A 21,334-nucleotide genomic window follows, 5' to 3' on the forward strand; every position below is an offset into this window, starting at 1 on the left:
TCTCCTTGTAAAAAGTGAAAGTGCTAGAAACACGACTGGAAGTGTCCTTTGACCACAGCCTCCAGTCCCTCCAAGGCCCACTCTCCCAAGAAGTAACCTCTGCTTTAAGTGGGGTGAAGACCTTAAAGGATACTTTTTTTTTAATTACGAAGACTATTTATATTAAACTTAAAGTGAAACTAAAAACAAATCTATGACTTTTCCTGGAAGGCCACTTGATGATAAGGTCACAAACAAAGTGACCTGGTTTCTCTACAGTGCTGTCTCGTCTCCGACTTGGAATCTTCTACCGCTTTGAAGTGTTTTTCAGGGCAACTGCAGCACTCTTGGCAGGTGACAGGAGCAAAGGTGTACACGCGGGCACAACATCAGTAACGGCATTTAAAAGAAGATGCCCCGACCCCCCAGTCCCAGGGCCGGGTGGGTCAATAAGAGACACAGCTGTGGAGCAGCCATTCACATCTGATTTTCTGGGTGTGGATCCGAGGGTGGTGTTAAGACGTGCTGGTACATTTTTCGCCAGTTTCTTCCTTCTGGGTGCATCTAGAGGCTTCCTATCCTGAGCAGAGAGCTTTTGTGGTGGAAAAGCTACATGAGACTCAGTTTCTAGAAATTTAACAAAAAGTTCTGAAAAAGAACCATTGAGATCAGATTGCTGATTTGGTGTCAGAGGTGTGCTGGGGACACTTCTTGATCCAAGCCACCCAGTCATCCACCTGGTAAGGCCGCTTTGCTCTTCCTGGATGAGCCACTCCATTTCTTCCCTTTTCATTCCCAGAGTGCTTCCCATTAATCGTAACACTTCCTGACGTTCACGTTTGGGTGTTTGAAAATAGTCCAGGAAGAGCTTTCTCACTAGGACTTTGTCTACTTTTCCTTCCATGCTGCTTACTAAGTTCATCCATTTCTTTTGCACCTCATCCAGCATTTCCTGTTGGACCTCACTTTGCTTTTTAAATTCTCCAACTTGTTCCTCCTTCAGATCCAAGATGGCATTGGCTTTATCGAGTCGTCCCTGCAAGGACATCAGTTTTCCTTCCAGATCGTCTGCCTTTTCCATCCATTCAGCTAGTGCCATCTTCAGGTTGGCTAGTGCTCGAGCATACTGCTTTTCTTGTTCCTGGGAGACAGAAAGCTGTAATGCGGTTTCATCTCTCTGCTTGGTGACAACGTTCACTTGTTCCTGCAGTGACTCCACCTGTACCCTGGCTTGATGGCTTGCCTTTTGCGTTGCCTGGGAAGATAAAAGTAGCTTTTCCTCTAGTGTTGTGACTCTCTTTCTTAGTTGAGCCGCTCTGTCTTCTGCAACCAGCACTTCACGGAGATGAGCATCTTCTGACTCTAAAGCCTGGTTACGAGATCTTTCTAGCTCCTGCCTTAAGCGTAATTCGTTTTCCCTTAAATGACAAACTTCATTCTGTAGGGCACAGTTTTCCATTTGTTGCTGTTTCAGTGCCAACACGACTTCATCTCTCTCCTGCTGAAACAGAACTGTCTTTTCCTGCATGGACGTAACTGCGTGTAAAAGCTGGTTTAACTCCCCAGCCTGGCCCTGCTCTTGTTCCTTCAGGAGTTGCTCCAAAGCAAGAGCCTTCTTCTTCACTGCAGCAGATTCGAACTCTTTCTCTCTCAGCATCATAGAAAGCCGCATATTCGTCTCTTGTAATGCCCGGTTTTCTGTTTCCTTTTCCATGGACTTTTCTAGTATTTTTTCATTTTCTCGTTTTACTTTATACAAATCCACTTCAAAATGTAATATTCTCTCCTTCAGGTTTGTTACCGCCTGCCTCAAAAGTTCATTTTCATTCACTTCAGTTGTGTAATTTTCACTCAAAGAAAGTAATTCCTCACTTTTTGCGTTGACTAAGAGCTCTTTTTCCTGAAGTAAGTTTTCTAAAACATCCTGTTTCTCCCTGAGCTGCTGGATTTCGGAATCTGTTTCTTCGCATTGTTTTCTTTCTCGTTCGGAGGTGGCAGCAATCGCAGCAGACAGTCTCTGATTCTCCTCCCGGAGGCTTCGAATGGTAGCCTCTTTTTCCTCCATCGATTTCCTTAACTCTTCTATCTCTTCTGGGAGCGCTTTAGAAGACTCACTCGCTGCATCAGATCTAGTTGCCTTCAGCGAGTCGGCTGACTCTGAAGTGAGTGATGATGTGGTGGGAGGCTGTGGTGCAGTAAGGTCAAGTGGACCTAAAAGAACATCCTTGGCATTGCACAGCTGCTCTAGGTTGAGCTGCATTCGTGCTAACTTCTTTGCCAAATGTGTGACTTGGATTTCATCCTCTTTACAATTTTGGATCAGGTCAGTAGAGGCCATCCGTACTTGAGACTTATTATCAATGTCCATCAAGACCCGAGCCTGAAGCTGTGGAAGTTCTTTCTGAAGCTGGGCTGACTCTCGCTTCATGTTGTGCACCGCAGTCATCACCTGCTGTGTCCAGTCCTCCATTAGGGAGACCTGTTGCTGTAACGTGTCACGTTCCTGCAGAAGCTCCTCCAACTGATTCACAGTAACACCTCCAACCTCACCGCCAGTGCCAGATGTCTGCAAGATTGTCCATAAAGTCTGACATTTCTGACTCAAGGCATCGATTTCCACGTCTTTCGCTCGAATGATGTGTGAGAGGTTCTGAACAGTTTCTCTAAACATATCCTGACCACTACTTTCAAATCTCGTGGACCATTTTGTATTTTCATCTTGCAGTTTCACGAGGTCTGCTTCTTTGGCAACCAGTATGTCCATCATTTTGTGATACTCTCTTTTTAGGTTGCTGTTTTCCCTCACCTTCTCATTGAAAACAGCTAACATTGGTTCCCTTTCCAAAGCGTAAGCTTGCAATTGCTGCTGAAGGTCGCTCACAGCCTGGATGTAGGGAGCTGAAGCTATTCTAGCATGAAGACGCTGTATCTCCAACTCTTTTTGCTGGATAATCCGAGTTAGTTGACCAATCTCATCTTTGTATGGCTGATCAATCTGCTCCTTCAAAGGGACAGTCTTTTCAGTTCGAAGTTTCATCTCCCATTCCTGTTCTTTTCTTCCTTTTCCTAATCTTTCACTTTCAACTTTACATAAATCATGCTTTTCACTTCCGTTTTGCATACTAAGACTCTGACCTTTTGCCACTTGACAAATCTCCGAATGTTTTGTCTGCATGTGCTGGGTTTTTTCAGGCAAGTGGGTTTTCAGTTGTTTTATCGTGTTTTGCAAATTCTTAATTTCCTCATCTTTGGCTGAAAAGAGCTGAGTGTGTTTCATATGCATTTGCTCACGCTGGTATTTAAGTTCATCCATTTCCCGTCTCTGCTCTTGTAAAGTTCGAAGGAGCTGTGTCTTCCTCTGGTCTTGTTTTTCACTCATCTTTTGATGATGTTTTACTTCCTCCTCCAGGTGACCTTTTATCACCATCACCTGAGAGACCTCAGATTCTAGTCGTGTCACCCTGTCCAGGGTTTTAGGGTCAACCACAGGTGCAGTTCCAGTCTGTTCTCTCAGTCGTTCCAGGGCTTCTATCAGATGACTGTTTTCTTCTCTCATGGAGGCAAGCCTTGTGTCTTTCTCCTCCACGGTCTGCTGCACAATTTCAGCTTTTCTCAAAGCTTGGGTTCTCAGTCTCTCCTCTGACGCTACAATTGCCTGAACGTCCTCCATCTCCGTCCTCCCAGAGTCCGGTGACTCTTCCGCCTTCTCCCTTCCCTTCCTCAGCACATCTTTGGTGAAGTTAGAGATGTGTCCAGTGAGGGAAGCCACGCTGCCGCCCACTTGCCCCAGGGAATGGCCTAAGCCAGAGCCTAGGCCACCAAACCAGGAGGCCATCGCCGCGGGTTGCAGGGCTGACCTGGTCCGCTCGGCGCAAAGCGTCCAGCCCAGTCGGCCAGTCCCGCCAAGTGTGGGGCACCGGCGCCTGCGCGAGGCGAAGAGTCCAAACACGCCGAGGGTTCCTAGGCAACGGGGCTCCGGGGTGGGGGTGGGGTGGGGCGCCAACCGCCGGGGTGGGGGAGGGCTGCCTGGAGCCCGGGGCCTGGCCCGGGACCTCACCAATGGGTCTCCAGTCACCCTCCCCACCCACCCTGTCACCCGGGGCCTCCGCTCATCCCGATGACTTCCCACCGCGGGGTCGGGCCCCTTCTCCCGCTGCCCCAGTGACGTCCCCGGTGCCAGCGCCCCTCCTGCCACCTCGCGCCGGCCGCCATGACAGCCGCTCTGGAGGCGGCCGTCCCCACACGGCCTCCCCCGTGCGCGTGTCCGCGCTGTGAAGAGAGGACCCGTTGCTCTGATGTCACCAAGTGGAGCACACGGTCCGTATTGTCCTGCAGCTGCTGGTTTTCCCCTTAAAATAATCTGAGGTAAAATTTACACGGTGACCGGCACCCATCTGATGAGTTCTGTGTTTGGACAAATGTCTACACCCGCGCAGAAGCGCGACCCTGATGAAGACACTGACCGTTTCCATCATCCAGGCGGTTCCCGGGTCCTCTCCCCACAGCCTCGCCTCCTCCCCGAGCAGCCCTGCAGGGAGAGGGGTCCCCTGGATGAGTTTGGGGGCTCTTGTGATACGGGTGTCACACCGTGGACACGCCGTGTGTCTGCTTCCGTCAACACGTGTTTGAATCTAGTCAGGGAAGTGAGTTTCACATCCGTGGAGGAAGCATTGATGAGGAAAGGACACCGGGGTCCTAGTGGCCCGCGAGGCCCGGGCCCGCTCAGCCCGGGGGGTCGTCCTCCTCGGGGACCGACGGGGGGCCGCGCCCTGGGCCTGGCTGCGCTGCCGCCCCGGCGGCCCGGCGGGCGGCGCTGGAGGGCACGCGGGAGGGCGGGGCCGCCGGCCTGGGGAGCCGCCGCCGCCTGGGCCGGGAGGCGGTGGAGGAGCCGCCGGGCGGGCCCGTCCGCCGCCGGGAAGCAGCGGTTCAGCCGCAGGAAGCCGCGGGCCCAGCAGACCGCGGGCAGGCGAGTCTGAAATCCGGGTTTTATCGAAAATTCGGTGGCCTTTCACGCCAATTAAACCACTCCCGAGACACAACACAATATATACGCGGCCTGATTTGTTCTGTGAGTCGCCAGTTGGCACTCGCTTGTCTAGAAGGACCTGCAGGTTAAGGGACCCTGTTACTCTTTTTTTTTTTTTTTTCCTGTACCTTCCCCTCACAGTACTACATTCTCGGTTCTTTGGATCTGTTCAAGAGCGCATCCTTTCCTTTACAGATCCGATAGTAATCACCATCCACGTTTCCGTAGTGGCTTAGTTTACCAAGTGCCGTATCAAACCACCGGGCAGGGTTCTCACCTCCTGGCAGTGATCATTTCTGTTTCATAAAGCAGGAAGAACGGCTTGCCCAGGTCACACAGACTAAGTGGCCCAGGCAGGACTTGAGTCCAGGGCTTCGGACTCTGGATCCCATGTGCATCCAGCTACAGAGACGGGGCTGTCTTTTCTCCAGGGAAGGATACTGTTTATGAAACGTCTTTGGTGCTTATTAAGCTGCTGGGCTAGGTGCTTTGCATGTATTCTCTCACCGCATTCTCACAGCGACCCTAAGAGGTGATGGTAGTTATTCCTGATTTAACGATGTGGAAGCCAGAACTCAGAGTGGTCATCAAGCTAGTAAATGGCGGAGCTGTCGATTCAAACCCTGGTTTCTGATTTCAAAGCAGCTGTAAGTTCCCATACTTCACGTGGGAAACTCTTATATGAGAAACCCTATGTTTGAGTTATGAGTGATGTTTTCATCAAATCCTGGAGGCTAAGAGTTGGATGTTGCTCTAGTCCAGTGTCTCTGACCAGAGATGGTTTTGACCCCCAGGGCACATTTGTCAATGTTGGAGACGTTTTTGACTGTCATGATGTGGTTGGGGTAGTGGGTGCTACTGGCTTCTAGTAGATAGACGCCAGGGATGCTGCTGAACATCCTACAATGCACAGGACAGCCTCACGGCACAGAAGCATCTGGTCCCAAATGTCAAGAGTGCTGAGGTTGAGAAACCCTGGTCTAGTCCTTCCAGGTTCTGGGTAGGTGAATTATCAAAACCAGAGATCCACACTGTTTGCCTGCAGGGCAGGATGTGTTCTGTTTGGCCTATTCAGTATCTAGGTATGTACGTATGTATATTTTATTTTAATTGTTTTTACACTCATTAGCCCATATTTAAAATTTAGGAATTTTCACATGAAAACCTGTATTTCCAGCTTCTAAAATGTTGTAATCTTGCAATAACTGGCATTGCTTCCGGGTACACGTAGAAGTAGCTGAGCAGCAGCTGTCCCATCTGGGTGTGGCATCAGCCGTCCAGTGCCCCCCAGTCCCTACCCGGCTTGTCTTACTCGTACCTTCCCTGCCGACCCCTCCCTGATCACAGAAATCTAACGACCATCTCCAGGAGTGGTACTCTCACTACCTCACGAGACAGCCCATTCCAATAGGGGCAGCTGTGCCTCGTCTCTCTCCCATGAGACAGCCCTTCCTCTATTTGACGTCACAAACCATCTCCTTACTTTCTCAGCAGTGACATTCTCCATCCCTCACCTACTCTGCTGTTTCCTTTTCCTCACACTCATTTCCTCTGCCTTTTCTAGGACCAGTCTGAACAGGATTTCTGAGAAAGGGCAGGTAGCTGTGCTTTGCTTCAATCTGAGTGGATTCCATCCCGCCTCTGCATGGAGCTCGAGTGGAAAGAAATCTGATATCTTTGCAGCTTCTTCTGATCTGATCTTCTGTGGCTTTTTTATGTACTTGACATATTGTGATGTCCTGGAATATCAAACAGGGTATTTATAGATGAGTGAAAATGAACCCTGAAAGGAAGTGGTCATATAGCGTCCTTTTTATATGTGAAAGCAGCATGTGATTCTAACCTGGAATTACCTTTGTGGCTGCAGTTCCCAGTGTGGACATGGCCGACTCTTCAGGGAGTGGACATTCAGGTACAGACGCCTCGAATGAGTATGTGCATCACACACTCTTGTCAGACTACAGATGTTTTGCATATATCATTCTACTTCTGTTTCTCACATGTCAGTAGATGCCATAGTGATTAATCAACTACAAATGCACTTAAAAATATTATTACACTTCTATCTGCTTTGTGCGTGCACGTGTGTGTGTGTGTGTGTGTGTCTGTGTGTATTTTCTTAATCATAGATATTAAAAATACCACAGCCACCCAGTCCCTTATCCAAAACTCTTGGGGGTCAGATGAGTTTCAGAATTCAGAATTTTTCAGAGTTGTGAAGAGTAGTACTGTGCATATGCCATTATATAATATCTCCAGCAGGGTCTGGGCAGCAGCCCTTAATCAAACATTAGTATTTCTATAGCAAAATATGGGACTGTATTTCACGCTAAATGGAATACATAAGGATTGTAAATAGCTTCATGTTAGTTCACATCCAGTTCTGTTGCCTGATGAGTTACAAAACACTTATTTTTTAGATTTGAAAAGAGTGGATAAGGGCTTGTGGACCTGTCTTACTTTTAGTAATGTTCCTGTAGAGAGAGCTTGTGAAATTTTTATGTTTTCAATCACGTTTCCCATACTCCAAAAAGTTGGAAATCACAGCTATATTCTGTAGCAGGGGTCACAGGTGCTCAAGTGCCAGGAGAGGTAAAATTAAGAGGTGAAGTGGGAGATTGGTTATAAGACAATAGAGAGTGCTGAGGACTTTGGTGAACCAGTGAGTCCCTGTCCATTAAAGCGGAAAGTTGCTCTCAGCTCTAGCCACTTGTTGCCATGGTGATTGGGGGTACAGTGTTGCCACATCTTCCCATTTTTAGTGATACTCCAGAATGCTGATTTCCGTGTGAAGTTCTTGTCATTTTAAGTCAGCTAAAAGGAAAAAAATCCACTGTGTAGGCCAAAGAAAAGATATCAGCAAGCTTGATCTGGCCTTGGGCTGCCTGCTTTGACCTCTGCTTTAGAGACTAATTCTTATGGTGTGAACAGCTGGACAGTAGTGTTTTGGTAATAAACTACTTCTTGAGATGGGGGGGACCTTTGTTTTATCATGATTCATCGTACTTTGCAAATATATGTTTTTGAATGTAAAATATTTCATAATAAAAAGAAAATATAACAAAGTTGATAGAGATTTTATTTTAGAATTGCCTTATTTTCTAGCCAGAGGGAAGTTTTCTTTTCCATCTGTGAATTGGAAAATTTCAAGTTACTTATCTTGGAAAAGGGAATGAAAGCCCAAGTTAAAAGGGGAGCCTCTTTTCACAAAGTTTGAGTTCAGGGATGTTAGGCTATAATGTCCCTCCCTTTCCAGGGCCTTCGTGATCAGAAGTGACATTCCGTATCTGCCCTTGTATTGGACAGGGAAGCGGCCTTAGTCTCGACTGTTCTCAGACCACACCCCTAGGTGACCTCAGCCCCGTAACACCACCTCGTGGCTGATGACTCCCCATTTCATGCCTCCAGCCCTGGCATCTCTTCATCCCTACGTTGACCTCTGTCTTGAACGTCTCCTGTAAATGTCCTGCTAAAACTGACTCAACAACTTCATTCTCAAGTTGGCCTCCTTTCCCTGTATTCTCTAGTCTACAGGTCGGCTGACGTTGGCCCGCTGCCAGTTCTGTGAGAAAGGTTATTGGCGCCCAGCCCCGCACTGCAGCAGCAGAATGGAGTAGTGGTAACACTGACTGTGTGGCCACAGAGCCTACGCTGTGTACCGTCTGGCCCTTACTGAAGGAGTTGCCCACACCTGCCCTAGTGCACTGAATGCCACCACACCTACTGGGTCACCTGTCACCCCTCTCCTCCATGTTCTTTATATCCGGGCTCTCACTAGGATCTGGCAATTCTGCCTCCTTAGTGTCTTTTGATTTTGTGTCTGCCTGTCGATGGCCACTCCTCCAGTTACCTTAGTTCAAGCTCTCATTTCTGTTCACCTGGACTCGCTATTGTCTTCCAGCTGGCCTCTGCTGGCTTGAGCTGGTTTATCCCTTTTGAGGGATATGTAGGCCTCCACTTTACTTTGACATGGCCAGTCACCATTTCAAGGATTATAGCCGTTCTTGTCTATATTATTTTTTTCTGATGAATTCTCTGGAGTTTAGAATCACTACATTTGTAGGAAATTAATCTTTATGTAGTCATAGGATTACCAAATTGCCTTCTGAAGTGATAGTGCTGTCGTGTAGTGTACCGTGCAGAAGTAACGTTGCACGCAAGCACGTCATTGTGCACGACGTGATGGATGTCATGTTTCACCATCACCTCAGTAGCACTGGACATCGTCTTTTATAAAATTTGCTACCTATTTAATTTTATTTCCACTAAGGTTGAAATGAAGTCTCTATATTTGTATTGCCTTCTGTAAGTTTTCTGCATGTGTATGTGTTTATTTAATTGCCATGGAATTAATGTTCAGTTGTCAATTTCATTCTTCAATTACCAATTCAGTTCAACAATTATCTAATGAGAACTTGTCAAACACTAGGGGCTGGGCTTAAAGATATATGGAATTCCTAGGGACTTGAGTGAGGAGGTAGACATATAAGCAGATAATTTGAATATTGCCAGTTGTACCTATTCTAGCAGATCTTAAGTGTCAGTAAGAAAATATTAATGCCATATCTTAATTTACTCATGTATTTTTCTTTTGCTGAGGAAGATTTGTCCTGTGCTAACATCTGTTGCCAATCTTCCTCTTTTTTTAATTCATGTCATAATAGTTTATAACATTGGGAAATTTGAGTTGTCCATTATTGTTTGTCAGTCACCATATAAATGTGTCCCTTCACGCCTTGTGCCTACCCCCTAACCCCCTTCCCCCTGCTAACTACCAAACTGTTCTCTGTCCCTGTGTTAGTTTATCTTCCACATATAGGTGAAATCATGTGGTATTTGTCTTTCTCTGTCTGGCTTATTTCGCTGAGCCTAATACCCCCCAGGTAGGAGGGCAGCCCTTCAAGCCCTGTTTGGGCTGGTTTTTCTCCACTGCCTTCACTCTGGTTTTATGTATTTTTTCAGCTTTTACAGCTGTTTGTTTTTAGACAGTTTGTCTAATACAAGATACTCTGTCATAGATAAAACTGGAATGATTTTACCCTGTTGTTTTGATCTGAAAAATAGATGTATATTATTTTTACAAAGAGAAACATTTAGGAATTTTACCAGAAATATTGACTGTCTTTCAGGAGCAATTCTACATCATCACATTAAAATGAATCGTATGAAATCCCTGATGCATTCTCCTTCAAGACTAGTTATAATATCTCTAATCTCTTTGTGGAGACAGGTTTATAACAGACATCTCTTATGTTTTAGATCCTCTTTGCCTCTCCTCTCTTGTTTCATGTGTCCTTGTAGCAACCAGATCTCCAAGGCTCTGATGCACTTTATCTAAGTGCAACCTAACGCACCTCGCATTTTGTCCCTCTGACACATGCCTCCCACTCTCATCCTGGGTATCTGTGTAGAGGCTGAGGTATTAGATGTCCTCTGATCAAAGTCCACACACACATAGTCAGAGGTCTCTTAGTGTGACTGTGTGTGTATTCAGGGAGCGTCTTCAGTTATCGTGTGATCTGTGTGTGTGGTGGGTATGTTGCTAGGTTGTGTGTGCACATGTTTTTAGAGTTTATCATCAGAAGCTATACAGTCATTCATTTCTGTGTGTGTGTGTGTGTATGTGTGTGTACTGATGTTTGTTATGGTTTGAGAGTTTATGGTTGTGTGAGATCTGGATGAATGTGAAATAAATACATAAGTGTGGTCAATGTTTGTGTGTGGTAAGAAGGTGGATTAATATTGTAAGACCTGAGAATGTGTGGTCAGGATGTGCATATGTGGTCAGAGTAGGTGTTTTGTATCAGTGTTTATGTGTAGTCACAAGGTATATAGACATTTGGAAAATCTGTGTGTGTGTTGTATTTGCATGTGGTTACAGGGTGTATGGTCATTGTGAGGTGTGTGTGTGTGTGTGTGTGTGTGTGTGTGTGTGTGGCTATGACGTGGTGAGGGAGCGGTAGTGGGAGATGCATGGTAAACTTGCCCAACTATTTAACAGTCACCTACATCAGAATCCCAATTTTTCCAGCAATTTCAAAAGGTTCTCTGAGGGGCCTGGAGGAGGTGCTGGGGCTAAGAGATGGAAGAGTGTTTGTTTATAATGATAGAAGAGCAGAGTGGAGATTATATGTTCAGGGTTTGTGTATGTGTGCATGTGGGCAGGGGTTGAGAGATCTGTGTCTATTTCAGGTGTTTATTGGCACTGGTATTTGTGGAGGGTGTAGTTTCAGGCTTCATGGGTGTGGAAGTGTTGTATGTTTGTTTGGAGGCTGTGTAAAGCTGTGTTAGTTTCCAAAGTGTGGAAGTGTTGTGTGAATGTGTATGTACGGGTTGCTCCTATGTGAGTGCAGGGGCCTCAGTGGGTTGTTATAAGAAAAAGGGTGTCAGAGGCACATGCCAGTCTCTGAGGATGCCTGCTTCTTTCTCTTCAAGGAGAAAAAAGTAAATGTGTATGGAATCACCCTGAATATTGTTAGAAAGAATTTTTGCTCCCGCTGAATAGGCCAGGAGGCTCCTCATCTAACTGTCCTTTGAGAAGAAGGTCTGGCCCAAGGTTTGGAGGCTGAGGGCCTGAGTCTGATCCCTGGGGAAGGTGTGGGGTCCACTGGGTAGGGATTGGCAGTCCCAACTAGTCAGGCTGCACTTCAGAGCTGGGCTGCATTTCTAGTGGCAAAGATGGGCAGCAAACAGAAAGAAAAGCAGGAGCTTTAGAGTCTGTGCCAGGGCACACAGGGTCCAAAGAAGCCAGGACCTCCTTGAGTTTAGGGGTGCTGGAGCCCAAGGTGTGTGCAGCACTAGGGACAGCCAGACTAGCCCAGCAGGCGCCAACAGCCCACAGTGGATTCTAACAGGCTGGCTGCCAGTCTCCAGTCATCTCCTCTCCCCAGAAGTCCCGCCTCATTCTTGAGAGCTGCAGTACCCGCTTCCCTGCTCCTTTCACTCCTTCATAACAGCAATTCATTGTGATGATTGTGCCGTTACCAAACCAGGTTCATTTTTGCCCATTGCCCTGAAAGCCAATCACTGAGATGACAAGATTGCAGCAGAGAAAGTGTTTTAATCACAAGGCAGCCAAGTGACGAAGCAGGAGAACTAGTCTCAGATCTGCCTCCTCAAAAACAGGGCCTCAAGGATATTTATAGGGTAGCGGGGTAGATAGATAGATGATTGGAGGTAAGGAGAGGTGAGGTAATTGATGATCTGTGCAAGTGTAGTCACACTTCACGCCTCTCCATAGGACACATGTTCACAAAATGGTGGCATTAGCATGATCTGAGGGTGGAGTTTTAGCTTCTTGATGTCAAAAGGTCACTTATCAGGCATGTGTACAGGCCCAGTTGATGGGTTGGTGGTCTCAACTGGTCTGAACTGGACAAGGGGCTCCTAATTCCTGAGAAACAGCTCAAACATCCATTACCATGGTGACCCAGGCATGAGGGAGATGTTATCTATAGGAACCTAGTGGGAGTCAGTATATTGCCTAAGCAGCACAGTTAACAATGGGTAGGTGAACGACTAAACGCTATAATTAGTAACTGCAGAAAAAGAAAAACACCTTAGTTGCTAGCTACCTAATCATCAATAGCTAACTGTTTACCGGTTTCAGCTTGGTGTCCCCAGAGCTGCTGGCGGGCTGGCTGCTTCCCCCGACTTGGCAGGAGGGAGGGCCCTTCAGGCTCCAGGAGCTGCCAGGGCAGAATGGATTGGATTGGGGGACCTGGATGGAGCCAGATATTTCCACCCCAGCACCTTCTCCTTGGTGTGTGTGTGGGGGGCGGGGGAGGTCCCATGCCATTGACCTCTGCCTTGCCCATCCTTCAATAAGGAACCTGTGGGAGGATTATGGGAGCTCGTGGGACTTACCAAAAAACTCTGCTGCCATCAGCCCCCACAAAGACTGCCTGGACTTGGTGCTATTGGGGGCCTGCTGGCAAGTTGAGTGAAGGGCGCAAAACCTGGATTACTGCAGAGCCTCCTCACTGGCCTCCTGGAGCCACTCCTGGCCCCTTATCTATTCGCCACCATCAGAAATTGGCCACTTCCTGGGGAAAGAGAGCTGTCTCTCTGATCACCAGACACCCCTGGGACTGGCAGGCACCATGTGCTGAGTATTTATTGACTGAATAAACATAACCACGGCCAGATCTAGATGTAGGATGTGCCCACCACCCGAAGGATCTCTCAGGCCCCTTGCAGTCAAGAGTACCCCCAAGGAATAACCTTGCTTCTGCCCCATCCCCGTGGTTTCTGCCTGTTTTTGAACTGTGTGTACAAGAATCACACTGTATACACTCCCTGGGGTGAGTTGGATGGTCCTCCAAAAAGCAGACGCTGATACTGAGTTAGAACTGTAAAGAGTGTATTAGGGGTGACAACAGGAAAGATAAAAGTGGAGGGGGCAGGATTGGGCAAGAAAAACCATAATAATTTGCCACAGCCAGTTTATCACCGCTCAGTGTCCTCCTTCAAAATGAGTGTCCTGTAAGGCAAAGAGATTTGGGGTTATTTCAATGATAGGCTATTCCTCCTATCTACATTTGTCTTCTATAACATATCTCTGGCTTCTGATGAACACTTTAGTGTGTGGCTGCATCTGTGTGTTTATAGTGAATGGAAAATAATTGTCTTCAGGTCTCAGGTATAGATCTCTGAACTCACACATTCTCAAAATTATCTTTTCCATCTTTAACTGGTGGGATCTGAATTTCAATAGAAAAAAGGAGGGTCTTTTCCTTATCTTTTGAAACAGGGATTGTGAATCTCTAGGCCTGAGCTCTTACATCCTTAGTTTAATGGAATGTACTTCAATGACTATCTTCTGATAATCTTCTGTGTGGAGATATTTTCATTTAAACAGTGAGAATGGTGAGTGCCAACATGTCCCAGCCATTTTGCAGACACTTTCATTATGCACTTAATCTCGTCTTCCTCACAATGACCTCAGAAACCAGTATCACCCCCTTACACACACAACGGGGCTGAGGCTCTGAGTACGCCCCACTGAGAGTTGGTATTAGGGGCCGAGACAGCAGGTACACAGGCCAAGAATCGGGATACTGTGTGGTAAGTTTGGGGAGATGCAAAGCTGACAGTTAGGGGTGGTGACTAGAGGATGCAGGGATGTGGTGAGAGGGGTCCAGCAGGGGCGGCTCCTGATCAACCTTGAATATACCAGGAAGAGTCTGACTCGTACTGAAGGCCAAGGCCTCTGCTCTGCTGATCTAGACCCTGTCTTCACGTTTAGTCTCACTGGGGCACAATAAACTCAGGCAGACAAAGGATCCTCAAAGAGCCAAGTTACATTTCCAAACCTCCAGAGATTTTTCCATCGTACAGATCCAGAACTTTCAGAAATCCAAGGGAAACAAGAATCTTGATTTCGATTATGAACTAAGGGCTTTAGGGCAACAGCAACATTTTGATGAGGATAATCACATGCCCACACTGTGTGATTTGAAAACACGCAGCAGCTCTGCGTGGACCTCGCACTGCCTTCACACTCCCTGCTCAAGCTGCCTGCCCGGCTGGGAATGGCCTTCCAGCTCCATCTAAGGAACCCAACCCACCCCCGCTGGGCACCTCCTCAACTTTTCCTTCTCTTCACAACCTCCCGCTTCACTCTGGTGAGATTCACATCGCCCTCTTTTGTTCTCTGGGTCCCTTCACTGCTGCTTCCATTACGTGATCACAGGATCTCGAATGGAAATCTCCCTCTGCTATAGGACACCTTAAGCCCCTGAAGTTAGGGGTGCGCCTCATCCCCCACAGAGCCCGGCACATGGTCTGTGTACAATGTGCATCTGCAGAACTGCTCTTTCTGCCTTTCTGTAGACAGCCTCTTTCCTTCTCTATGAGACACCTGCTGCCCAGCTCAGGATGGGGCAATTCACGGCCCATTGTACGTATGTCCTGAGAAACTTGAGGAACGTTACAATGTCCTCAGCCAGGTTTACCCTTGCATTGCAAAGCCCTCAGTACCATATCTACCTTTCCTCCAAAAACTCCATAGGAAAAGAGATGAATATGCTTTACAGTCAACTCATACTCTTCAGATCATCTTACCGAGTGGGACACGTGGAGGCGGTGGGTGAGGGCCTAGAGGCCTCCAGGATGGAGGAGACAGATGTGGCCCAGAGCCTACAGGGTTGGTTGTGCAGGGTGGTGCTGCAAAAGGAGGAGGCCCTCTTGCCTCAACATTGACCTGCGGAACAGAAGTTTAAAGTCAGGTGGATGTGGCAGACACAAGCGCCAGCACCAACCAAAGCTGAAACCCAATGAAGCCGGGGAAGCACTTGGCACCCTCCCCGCCCCCAGGTGCCAAGAGAGCAGCATCCGTGCCAGACCGCTCTACCCCCACCACTGGGGCCCGCCCAGCTTGGGGAGGAACAAACACCACGGGGATGAACCACTGTCACCACACGTCACCACCCGTGTCTGCGAAAGCACAAGAGCAAGGGGTCCTGTCCTAGAGCGCTGGACGAGGCAACACCAGACTGAGAAAGGAGCCGACTCCAGGCAGACCGGCATCTCGCTCCAGGACCGGCCTCCACCCTCCTCACCACCCCCAGCACCACAGAAGCTTGTTGGCTCTCTACTCAGAAGAGAGCGCCCGAGAGGGACGGAAAAGGCCGCTCCCCACCTCTGGAAGCCGAGCTGCTCCTGGGGAAAAGCTCTGCCTGCAGGCCCCTGCCCTGCCCGTCCCCCGCCTCAGCTTCCCTCCCCGACAAAGGGGTCTTCTCCTCCGCTCGGGGTCTGCCCACGGGCACCAGGACCTCTGGGGCGCTGGGCACCCCCGGGGGCCTGCGTTTTCTGAGGAGAACGGTGTGACCAACAGGACTCGGTTAGGCTCAGCTCTATCTATCGTCACCCACAGGGAAGGCAGATTTCTAAGCCCACCGTGACGCGGACTAATTTGTGTCCAACGGAAACGTGAGGAGGGGATTCTAAAGGACAGAATGAACACAGACGTGCTTTGATTCCAGCCGTAAAACCCCGTGACAGGGGATGAGGGAACGTCCTGGCTCTAACGGCACCACCGGACACCACAGGACCCCCCTCATGTCAGCACAAGTGATGGCCTCTGGGGGCAATGGGTCCTGCAGCGCAGTCCTGATGTTCACTCTTCACTCCTTTGGTGCCCGTGCCCATTTCCTACTGCAAATAGGCCATTTGTGATCATTCAGACTATTCTGACCTAGGCTACCACCTGAGGGATCCCGGAGAGCACAATGACCCACAGAGAGGGGACCCTGAGGAACTGTGACATCGGCTGGATCCAAGAACATTCCAAATCGCACGAAGCACCCAACATGAAGTTGGAGGGACGGCCTCTCCTGTTCCTCTCCCATGAGGATGATGGCAGACGTTCCCAATAGGCTCCTCACCAAACCCAAACCAGGTATGGAGCAAAGGAACCACAACAACAACAATCCTATGTCAAGGAGTTCAGGAAGGAGTCGGCTCTGCTAGGAGACTTCAGTGTGGGCTTAAGGTAACCCTCCAAGTGCTACTTCCAGAAACACACTGTGAGAGCCCTGCAGTCCTCAGCCCAGAAGCACTGAAGGCTTCTGGAGGCGCCACCAAAGATGAGAGCTGAGAGTGGAGAAGCCCAAAGGCTCCTGGGGAAGACTGTGCTTTCAGGGAAGGAAATGACACAGTAGACGTGCCACGGAACACACAAACCAGACATGAGGCCAAGAGAGGCTGCTGCACACACACGTCAACGTTTCCAGAGACGGTTACGACTGAAAATGACCACAGCACTTACCTTGCCCCCGGAGCTGCTGCTCCTCACAGCCGCAGAAACAGGTCCCGGATCTGAAAGAGGCCAGAGAGGAGGGATGGGGGTTTAGTCAGACTTGCATAGACTGTGAGGAAGGAAAACAAACCCTCCGCGCCTTCCTCCACCATCTGACATTCTTTCCCACTTCTGGGCCCTTACCAATGGCAGAGGGCTCCCCACACACCTCAGGTGACCCCCGAGGAGAAGGGGAGACCCGTCCCCTGGCCCTTGAGGAAGACACCACAGGGCCCTGGTTCAGGGGTTTTCATAACTCATCAACCACCTGTGGTCAGGTCCGGGCTCAACTAGCTGGAAATCAACACTGAAACAGGGGTTTCCCAAAACACATCAGGGGAAACCACCATTTCATCATAGAGTAAAATTAAAATGAGAATCACCTCAGATGGGATAATAGCAACAACCCCTCAACATGAACAGCACAGGTCCTTTTCTTCAGGCCGCAGGTGGACTTTTCAATCTCTCACTCTACACATAAGCTGCCTTCCACATGTGACCGACATTATATGAATATTTATGAACAGAAATGGACTTAGACTAATATTATAGTAATGAGAAAATGGAAGATACGGGGATTTAACAGCAAAGCTGTAGCGTTACACTGACAATGTCAGGAGTAAAATTACATAGAAATTTAATTTATGAATGGAATACTAAAGTCCACAAGCGAAAGTTAAACAGGAAGAATAAGGGAACCTCCAGCATAGTAAATAAATGCCTTTTTCTCAACTCAAAGAAAAATCAAGTCTTCAGCATTCACTCCAGTTGGGAAGGAAGCATGCACCCACTTCCCCTCCAGGCACGTCTCTCCAGTTGAGAGCAATCCAAGAGCACGCGAGGCGGGTGTTGGGGGCAGAGAGGGTCCACAGTCAGTGGCGGGGCATGAGCTCCACCAGTCACAGGGCGCAGGCCCAGAAAGCCAGTCTGGCTGGGGCACCTGAGGAAAACATCTTCCTGTCACCCCTCGAGATAACCTGTTGTCTTTAGGTCGTGCTTGGGATTGGTTCCAGGCAACACGTGATCCCCCACAGGAACAGGTAGGACACGGAGTGGTTTTGCAGCAGAAATTAAGTGGCTGCACTTCACAATGTGCTCCCTACCTCTCTGTGGAGGGTTCTGCATCCCAGGTCTTCCCGACGTTGGTTTGTGCAGCCTGTATCCCTCGGGCAGCCTCTTTTTGGACATTATCTCCAATCTTGAACGTAGAAAAAGAATGGACTTCAATAAGAATTACAACACCAAGTCCTTTACTAGGCACGAAACAGCTTTGCCTTAATACCTCAAAAACACCCGTAAAAAATGTATGTCAACATCCCATACCTGTGTTTCAAGTGGGCGGCTTCCCTGCTCTGCTCTGCTATCTCCCTCTCCCAAATCCGAGCCTTGATCTGTGGGAGAAAAACACATCCACCTTCAGTTGTGGCAGACTGTGCGCAAAGGGAAGGAAAGAAAGCAAAACGTACCCAATTGTCGTGAGCATTCTTCTCATACACAGCCATCTGAAAAAGCCAACACGTCATAAACCCTATGTTGAGGGCTTCCAAGGCCGCTATGACCCTCTGCATTGGGTGCTGAAGGAGGCAGGAACTTTGGGCAGAATGCAGGTTACCTGGTGTCTGAAGGTGAACTCTGCTTGCTGCACTTGTTGCCGCATTTGATCAATTTGGTGCCTATGAGTGACAATTGCTTTCGTCAGATAAAGCACAATATTGAGGATGATTTTAAATAGTCTTCCCATGTTTCCATTGTCTGAACTGTACCCTTATACACATTATCCAATACTATAAGACACACTTCACATGATTATAAAAGTATAGTATGATCAAAGCTATTGCTACATTGTTTCCTTATTATCGAATGCCCGCCAGCTTCTGAGTTGATATAATTCCCTTACCTATTCTCAATAGCTCCCTAATTTATCCTGCAATGAGCGTCTTTCATCATACAGCTCGCTGCTTCTTTTCCTTACACCCTGATCATATTCTCAGGGCTACAACACTGGGTCTCTAAAATGGCATGCTCGTATCTACTGATGTGATTCATCCCACACCAAACTGATTCCCTAAGATTTACAACAGTTTTTACCTCCTCCAGGAACATTTTTGTGAACCACATTTCGACATAGTCTGGTCAACATTGAGAATCAGGAAGTTTTTAGCAAATTTATTTATTTATTTATTTTTTTGTGAGGAAGATCACCCCAGCTAACATCCGATGCCAATTCTCCTCTTGTTTGCTGAGGAAGATTGGCCCTGGGCTAACATCCGTGCCCATCCCCTTCTCCTTCCGTGGGACACTGCCACAGCACGGCCTGACAAGAGGTGCATTGATGCACGCCCGGGATCCGAACCTGCGAACCCCGGGCCGCCGAAGGAGAGCGCGCGCAGCCAACTGCCGCACCACGGGGCTGGCGCCTACTTTTTTTAAGTTAATATTTTAACTTGACATTTGTGAAACTTAACATTTTTCTTTCTTGTGTGAAATCTCTATATAAATGTCTTCTGAACATTTGCTTATATTGGTGTATGAATTGGGTCTAAACATTGTACAAAAGTTAAAAAAAAAATCCAACAAAGGTTTTATGAGCCGCTGTTATTTAGGAGCTGAACTCACCTGTAGTTCTGCGTTTCTTCTGCAGCCAGTTTCAGTCTCTTCTCTGCCGCTGACAGCTGCTGCTCCTTTTCCCCCCGCTCACGGTCTTTCATTCTCAGCTTCCTAAGAGGGGAAAGACATATGCATTATCCGTAGCCCATGTGAAATTCTGCCTTTCTTTCCTCCCAGAAATCTAAAGGGCAAGATTCAAATGTCCCCTCCGATCCTACCCCACAAATGCATAGATGGACAAATCTAATCAGAGGAAAGCATTTAAGCCCCCCATTAGAGCACAAAGAAAAATCAAACTCCCTCCTGCTGGCAAGTCTTTGGCAATTCTGAGCTTCTCTTCACAGCTCTGTGTTCCTAGTCATTAGTAAATGAACTAAACAAACAAAAAAAGCACATATGAGACGCACCATGTGCCCTCCCAGGCTCAGGCTCTTGGGACTGGGACAGCACAAGCTCATTTTCTTTCAGCTCATCACAAGTAAGCACATTAGGATGAAGCAGAGCTTCATGACTTGTCTGATTTCTCCCAGGGAGAGACCTGAGGCCATGACACAGCCATAGATCCTTGCTGGACATGGGGTCATAACATCGGACAATTAACTACTAGACACTTCTACAGTTCGAGAATGGAACTCCTGCCACCTACTTCAAAGATCCTAGTTGAGGAGAATGGAAACCATGCTGAATGAAAAATTATCTGAATCGCCCCATAATCAGGGTATGTCCTGAAAATGGAAAACTTTCAAATTGAGGATATCAATAACAGGTAGATTGATTTCATTAACAAGTACCTTGATTTCATTGACAGTGAAGGCTGCAAAGGGCAATGGCTTAAGGCAGATGTGTTGTGTTGCCTTCAAACTACTTTGTTCAAGGTTCTGATTCAAAAGATTCTCAACTTGACATTGGATTTGCTAGGGATCACACACAAAATTAAAAGAGCTCTAGGAAACAGGGACAAAAACACTAAAGAGACAAAGTTCACGCATTTGTTTCTGGCCACCCAGCCAATCTTTCAGCAAATGCTTTCTGGACTGGCTGGAACAGAGTGGGTGCATTGTAAGGTGATGGGGATACAGCGAGAGGTAGGGCACTATCCCCACCCTAAAACATCTCATAGTTTAATGCAAATAAGATGCCAGTGAGGACAGAGCCACCCTACCCCAGTCCGGGGCAGGGAGAACACAAACCTGGCACTTGTGGGAATATAAGAAAAGTTTTGCCTTTGAACATGGATGAGTGGGTCTGAAGTCCCTCATCTCCCCCTGAGAACCATAGGAAACATTGGCCAAAATATGAAATTCATGATAGAATGCACCAAATTGCTATCAAACCAGCAAAGAGACATGAGGCCAAGACGGAGAAGAAGGATGCCCAGGATTAAGGTCAGCCTGGCATTTGGGGCCACTTTCCCCAAGGTTCATCAACTAATCCCAGAGGAGACTTCTGAGATGCAAAGACGCTGAGCTGCGTTTGCACACATCCCTGGGCACAAAAGTCAAACAACTGGACTTCATGGTCAGTCAGCGAAGGTCACCCTAGAAAATCCTGCGGGCCTTAGCTGGGTCCCAGGAGACTTACACACTAAGAATAAAGGCAGACAGAAAACACACTGGCCTTAGGAGGGACTAAGCCTGCAGTGAGTGGTCTCAGTCACTAAGTGGATTAATAGGATTCAGTACTGCTGGCGTCCCTGATCACCTGCCAGATGTAAACTCCCATCTTTTCTGCAGCAAGATGACATCAGACGAGGCCTCAATTTTTCTCTAAATATTATCTACCCAATGTCTAGAATTTAATAGGAAATGACAGACATATGGCAGGTCAGGACAATATGATGGGATTGAAACCTAGAGTACAATGTAAATGAACCCAGAGGGTTCCAGATAATGAAGTGATTAAAGCTGGTACCTGTACGCCAT

The 21,334-nt window shown here is 47.8% G+C and overlaps 1 protein-coding gene across 1 annotated transcript; it reads right to left on the bottom strand.

Moving 5' to 3' along the window:
* Positions 1 to 248: 248 nt before the first annotated feature.
* LOC131421990 (thyroid receptor-interacting protein 11-like) lies at positions 249 to 21,334 on the bottom strand. Its single transcript, XM_058568858.1, has 12 exons — positions 21,324 to 21,334; positions 19,422 to 19,523; positions 18,418 to 18,478; positions 18,272 to 18,307; positions 18,129 to 18,196; positions 17,909 to 18,003; positions 16,776 to 16,825; positions 15,071 to 15,209; positions 12,606 to 12,658; positions 4,755 to 4,951; positions 4,443 to 4,507; positions 249 to 4,248 (listed from the first exon to the last, which is right to left on the bottom strand). Exons 1-12 carry the CDS (start codon positions 21,332 to 21,334, stop codon positions 287 to 289), a joined length of 4,839 nt encoding a protein of 1,612 aa, XP_058424841.1. The 3' UTR covers positions 249 to 286.

This window comes from Diceros bicornis, chromosome 26, assembly GCF_020826845.1.
Source record: "Diceros bicornis minor isolate mBicDic1 chromosome 26, mDicBic1.mat.cur, whole genome shotgun sequence".
In the NCBI taxonomy this organism is placed as follows: Eukaryota; Metazoa; Chordata; class Mammalia; order Perissodactyla; family Rhinocerotidae; genus Diceros; species Diceros bicornis.